Here is a 6,000-nt window from a genome sequence, read left to right on the forward strand (position 1 = left end):
TCCTTTTATACCTTCAGCACTTGCACAGTTTACCTTATGGTATTTTTAAAATATGTTCATATAGTGTTTTATAATTGTTTCATGTGTGCACACTTTATCAGGCTTTCCTAAAAAAGATTTTGACATACTCAAGAAATTGGATCATGATTCCTTTTTTTGGAACCTCAACAACCAACACAACATTGGGCATATTGTGGGTATTCAATGCTTGTCGATTTTAAAATGCTTCCCTAGAAAATACAACAATCATCTCTTGATTAAGAAGTTGTAGTGGGTTTATGAATTACCTTTGTCAACTTTTTAAAAACCATTTCACTGCTAATCAACCTTTTTACCAGATTAGATGGAGAAGAGAAACTTAAAACAGCTTTCTATTCAGTTAAGAAAACAAATGTTATAATATTTGTGAATTACTGGTTACAGATTTATTTTTTCTCCATCAGTAAAGGTTTAAATATGTATTTAAAACTGACACTAGAAGCACAGACAATAAAAGGAAAAATGAATTGGACTTCATTAAAATTAAAAACTTTTGCACATCAAAGGGCACCATCAAGAGCATGAGGGGCAGCCGGTTAGCTCACTTGGTTAAAGCGTGGTGCTCTTAACAAGGTTGCCAGTTCGTTCCCCACATGGGCCACTGTGAGCTGTGCCCTCCACAATTGCATTGAAACAACTACTTGACTTGGAGCTGATGGGTCCTGGCAAAACACACGTAAAATAAATAAAACTTAAAAAAAAAAGTATGAAAAGACAACCTACGAAATGGAAGAAAATATTTGCAAATCATATTTCTGATAAGGGTTTAATATACAGAATATATAAAGAACTACAACTCAATAAAAAAAATTTTTTAAGTAGGCAAAGGACTTAAAATAGACACTTCTCCAAAGATTTACAAATGTCAAAAAAGCATACTGAGGGGTGGCCAGTTAGCTCAGTTGGTTAGAGCACGATGCTCATAACACCAGGGTTCCCAGTTTGATCCCCACATGGGCCAGTGTGAGCTGCGCCCTCCACAGTAGATTGAAACAATTACTTGACTTGGAGCTGATGGGTCGTGGAAAAACACACTTAACATTAGAAAAAGAAAAGCATACTGAAAGATGCTCAACATCACTAGTCCTTAGAGAAATGCAAACCCAAACCACAATGGGATACCACTTCAAAACCTCTAGAATGGCTATAATTTTTAAAAAATGGGAAATTACAAGTGTTGGTGAAGATGTGGAGAAACTTTATACGTCGCTGGTAGGAATGTAAAACGATGTGGCCATCCTGGGCAAGTTTGGCAGTTCCTCCAAAAGGTAAACATAGAATTACTGTATCACCTAGCAATTCCACTCCTAGGTATATGTATATATCCAAAAGAAATGAAAACAAGGACTCAAACAGCTATTTTTACACCAAAATTCATTATTCACAATATTGAATAATTGCTGCATTATTCACAATAGCCAAAAATGGAAACAACCCAAATGTCCACAAACAGGCGAATGGATAAACAAAATGCGGTCTATACATACACTGGAATAGTATTCAGCCATAAAAAGGATGAAGTTCCAACTTTGCAATAGGATGAACCTGGAAGATATTATGCTAAGTGAATACACCACAAACAGAAAGGTAAATGTTGCATGATTCTACTTATATGAAATATCTAGAATGGGCAAATAGAAAAAAACATAAACGTTACCAGAAGGTAGGGGAGGGAGGAGCAGAGATACTGCTTCATGGGTCCAGAGTTTCTGTTTGGAGGGATGGAAACTTTTGGAAATACATAGTGGTGATGGTTGCATATTGTGAATATAATTAATGCCACTGAATTGCACACTTAAAAACAGTTACAATGGCAAATTTTACATGTATTTTACTACAATTTCAAAAATGAAACTAGAAAAACAGAGACTTTATTATAGCCTTGATTTCAAGTTCTGATTCTGCCATTTATATGCCATGCCATGTTAAGCAAGTTATTTAATTTCTCCTGGATTCAGCCCACCAGTAAAATAGAGATATTATCCACTTCCCAGAGTTGTTGAAGACTAACTGAGAGAACACAATCACTTAGCACAGTACCTGTTACATAATAAATACTAGATAAGCAGTAGCTGTTATTATTCAAAACCCATTGTTACTCATTAAGTAGGTGTCTGCAACGCTGCTATAAATGGATATCCGAAAGAACGCCATGATATTCTCAAGACATTCTGAAATAAAGAAACGAATGTCCAGCATCCAGTTACGTCCTGTAAACCTGGAAACTTGTGATCACCAGGGTCAATCTTCTTGGGCTGTCACTTGAATGTACGGAATCAATGGTACACCCAGAAAGTGAGAACCTACACTGAACATCACTACGGTCATTAAAGAAGTGAACAAAATAAGAACTCTTCGGCTGTGTTCAATTAATTTCACTTTATTATTTTAACCCACATATTTGTTATTTTAAAAAATCTTAAGAGATTTAATTCCTTAGCAAATGGCATGGGCCAAAAGCCCGTCTAGAGGTCCTAAGTGCCAATCCAAGCATCACAATAATAAGGCAGAGAACCACACAGAATATGCTATGTAAAAATGTCAAAACAACTGGAAACCCTAGGAGCACGGAAACTTGGAGAGAACTGTTGAATAATCTACTTCTATAATACACTTGTCTTGATTAAAATTAAGCATTAAAAAATGGTCAAAGTAGCTGAAACTCAAAAACTGAATCCTAGGCAAGGTATGACAGGAAGATGACTACAAATGATTCCAAAACAACAGGTAACACAAACCTTATAACATGAATTAAGTCATTTTCACATTTTACAGTCTTTTGCAGAAATTTCCCAAATCCCTTCAAAGAAGTAATCCACCTAATAAGGAAGTTTTTCTCAATATACACACAAGTATTTGCCATTCTAAAATAGTGATGCTTGCACAACATTGTGAATGAAATTAAATCTGTCATGAAAATCTTAAATCTGTCATGAAAAGCATCAGAAGGCTGTATTTTACTCCATGTTGATAAAAGAATTTTTCATAACTCAGTATGTCCAGATTAAAACTACTAACCACTATTATGTTCGAAATGCAAAGGATCTGTGTCAACACCCTTAAGAAAAAATCTTTCCCTTCCCAACAAAAACCTAATGTAATAAGCAAGAACTATTTAACATGTTCTTGAAACACTCACCTGAGCTAATTCCTTTGAACCACGATTAACTTTAAACTATCATGACAATAATGAAGAATAAAGGATTCCATAATTAAATTCCAGAAACAATCCTTTTATTCCACATTGCTCCTTCCTCCACCCCAGTGACATGAGGACCATGCCTTCTCTCCAGAAGAAAATAAAGAGGTTTGGTGGTTGATGTTCCTTTTTCCTAAACTTTAATTTTAAAAGATATAGCACAGCTTAAGGTCCAGAGGACTCAGCTCTCAAAGAAACTGATACTATAGCTATCTAACTAGATACCACTGGTAACAAATTACCAAAGGCTAAGACTTTATGCTTTTAAAAGCCCATGCTAATAATGCCTGGCTGGTCATAAGTCACACTACCAAATGGCTTAAATAAATTGGCTCAAGTTCATTACCAAGAAAAGAAAAAATGTTTATTAGAATTTTTAAATGCGTCTGAAAAAATAATAATCAAAACTAACCATCACCTATTACAAGCACTAATATACTTGTGTACTATTAATGCTCACCTCAATGTCAGGAAGAATCATTGTGACCCCCAATTTGACCTTGACTCAAGTGTTTTAAATCATGCCCCTTTTATCTTCTTGCTCTGTTGTCACTGAGGATCTCACTGTCACTGTCCCAGCAAGTAATAATGCTGACTTGAAATGCACTATAAAGTAGCATTTCCATGGACAATTTTTCCAAGAACTACTTCACTGAGCTTTCAAACCATTTGCCCAGAATCTAGTCATACAAGATACCCATAGATTTTAATGAAGTGGCAAGGTTAAACATCCTGTAATTCAGAAAATTCATCAGCCAAAAGTTAGAGGTACATGGTTTATTGATGGAGCTTAAGCGACAGGGCAAGCAACAACTAACTAAATGTTAGTATGTTAAGAAAAAGTGGTAAACTTTTTTGTAAACCCTTTTATCGCCAAATGATTTAGTTTAGGAACTTATAAATCTGCTCCACATTTTCAGACATCTGACATAAGGTTGCAACCAAACCAACACTGTCATCTTCACTATTCCTAAAACTTTTTTCTTCTTTAACTAAAATTCTAACCTGCACACAAGCTACAGAATGGACTCAGCAAAAGGTCATTTTAGTAAAGCTAGAATTACTATTATTATGCTGGTAGACTACAACTCCGACTGAATTAAAATACCTTTCCTCAGCAAACTGCTATTTACAAGACAACGACGTGCGTTCCGTGTTAAAAAACTTTTCAAGTCCTGAGCCTAATGGGAAGTCAGACTCTTATGCATTTGCGCTTGTATCCTACGTGTTTTCTTTTACGTAAGACAGATAGGAATTTGACTAGCCCACCCCGACAGCAAGCTGGCCCAACACCCTCCTGCTGCAGCGCGAAGCCACATTTTACTCGGGCAGACCGCTTCCCCACCCCTCGTTAAAATAATGCCTGTGGCCACTTGAGACTTCCCCAACTAAGCTCCAGAAACTTGCAGGTTTAAATGGCCAAATTGGAACCAACCAGGGCAGCTGTCATCTGAAACTCAGGAAAGCTGAGACCAGCCAACTCTGCTGAACAAGGAAGGGTGCCGAGAGATGTGGCGGGGCCCGTCGGAGGGAATGCATGAGGCTCCCCTCCCCAACCCCCCAGCAATTCGCTTTTCTGCAGCCCCAGCGCCGCCATCCTGTTCCTGAATAATTAAACGCGCTGGAGACGGAGTGAGGTGGCCAAAGAGGCAGTTTCGGGTCCGAGTTTCCCGAGCCGAGGCGGTGGGGTCAGGAGGCCGAGGGCTACATCCCCGGCGCGCGGAGGACTTTTCTCCGGGGCCGGGGAAAGATGGGGGCGACCCCGCGGCCGGCCGAGTGGCCGGAAGCGGGGCGCGGGGAGTGACGTGGAGGAGGGGATGACAAAGGGGCGCTGGGGGCCCGGCCGCGCTCCCCGCGAGCCCGGGACAGGTGGCCGGGCCTGGACGGGAACAATGGGGGGCCGAGGCTGCCCCCTGGTGCTCACCTACCTCCGGTGCCCTCCGAGTTCTCGTTGAGGCTTCCCGAGGAGTCGTGCTGGGCGCCCACACACCCGCCCATGGGGGCCCCTGGCGCCTCGTCCGCCACCTCCGGGCGCTCGTCCGGGCCCGCCGCCGCCTCAGCCTCCTCAGGCGCCGCCGAGCTCCGGACAGGCGCGCCGCTCCGCTCGCCCGCCGCGGCCCAGCCTCCGCCCCCCTCGCCGCTCCACCCACCGTCTTGGCTCGGCCCCTTCCTCCGCGCCCACTTCTACCTCAGCCCCCTGGCCGCCCGCCCCGCAGGCCTGGCCCGCGCGCCGCCCTCGCCTCCGGCTCGGCCTCGCCAGGCCGGGGCTGGCCCATCCCGGGCGCGCCGAAGCGCCCGCCTCGCCCCTCACAGCCCTGCACACCCGCGTCCCGGCGAGGCCCGCGCCCGCGCCGCCCGTCCTCCAGGCCCCATCGGCCGCCGCCCCGCGGCGCCGCCCTCCGCACCCGCGGCCTGGGCTCGGTCGGGCCCGCCCGGAACCGCCGGGGGGGCGGAGCCGTGGGAGGCAGCTCGCTGATTGGCTGCGGGAGAGGCCGCGAGCGGAGGAGGGAGGGGAAAGAGGAAAGGAGGGGAAGTGAGGGTATCTCTCAACCCGAGGAAAAGAGACGAAGGCGGGGATCGGTCTGGGGGAAGAGGCAGGAGAAGGAAGCAAGGAAGAGGAAGAGGGGAAGACGCGAAAGAAGAAAGGTTAGGAAGGAGAGAGAGCAGGAAAGGAAGCACAAAAGTGAGAAAGAAGTGGAAAAGGGCACAATCTAGTTTCTTGCCTCCCCTCGGACGTCAGCTCTTTTTCGGGTGGGAGGGGG

General features: G+C 43.8%; 1 protein-coding gene across 3 annotated transcripts in view; it reads right to left on the reverse strand.

Moving 5' to 3' along the window:
* The window catches only part of UBTD2 (ubiquitin domain containing 2), a 40,332-nt gene extending 34,949 nt beyond the window's left edge, over window positions 1-5,383 (reverse strand). Inside the window, exon 1 of one of the 3 annotated variants that reach the window (XM_033096785.1) lies at window positions 5,163-5,383. Coding sequence is in view for 1 of the 3 variants with exons in the window: in XM_033096783.1 (XP_032952674.1) it covers window positions 5,167-5,236 (70 nt within the window). In the remaining 2 variants the exon portion in view is untranslated. The remainder of the gene's footprint in view (window positions 1-5,162) is intronic. The other 2 variants (XM_033096783.1, XM_033096784.1) reach the window with 2 other exon arrangements.
* Between the last annotated feature and the right edge of the window lie 617 nt (window positions 5,384-6,000).

The sequence above is a fragment of the Rhinolophus ferrumequinum genome, chromosome 24 (genome assembly GCF_004115265.2).
Source record: "Rhinolophus ferrumequinum isolate MPI-CBG mRhiFer1 chromosome 24, mRhiFer1_v1.p, whole genome shotgun sequence".
NCBI lineage: Eukaryota > Metazoa > Chordata > Mammalia > Chiroptera > Rhinolophidae > Rhinolophus > Rhinolophus ferrumequinum.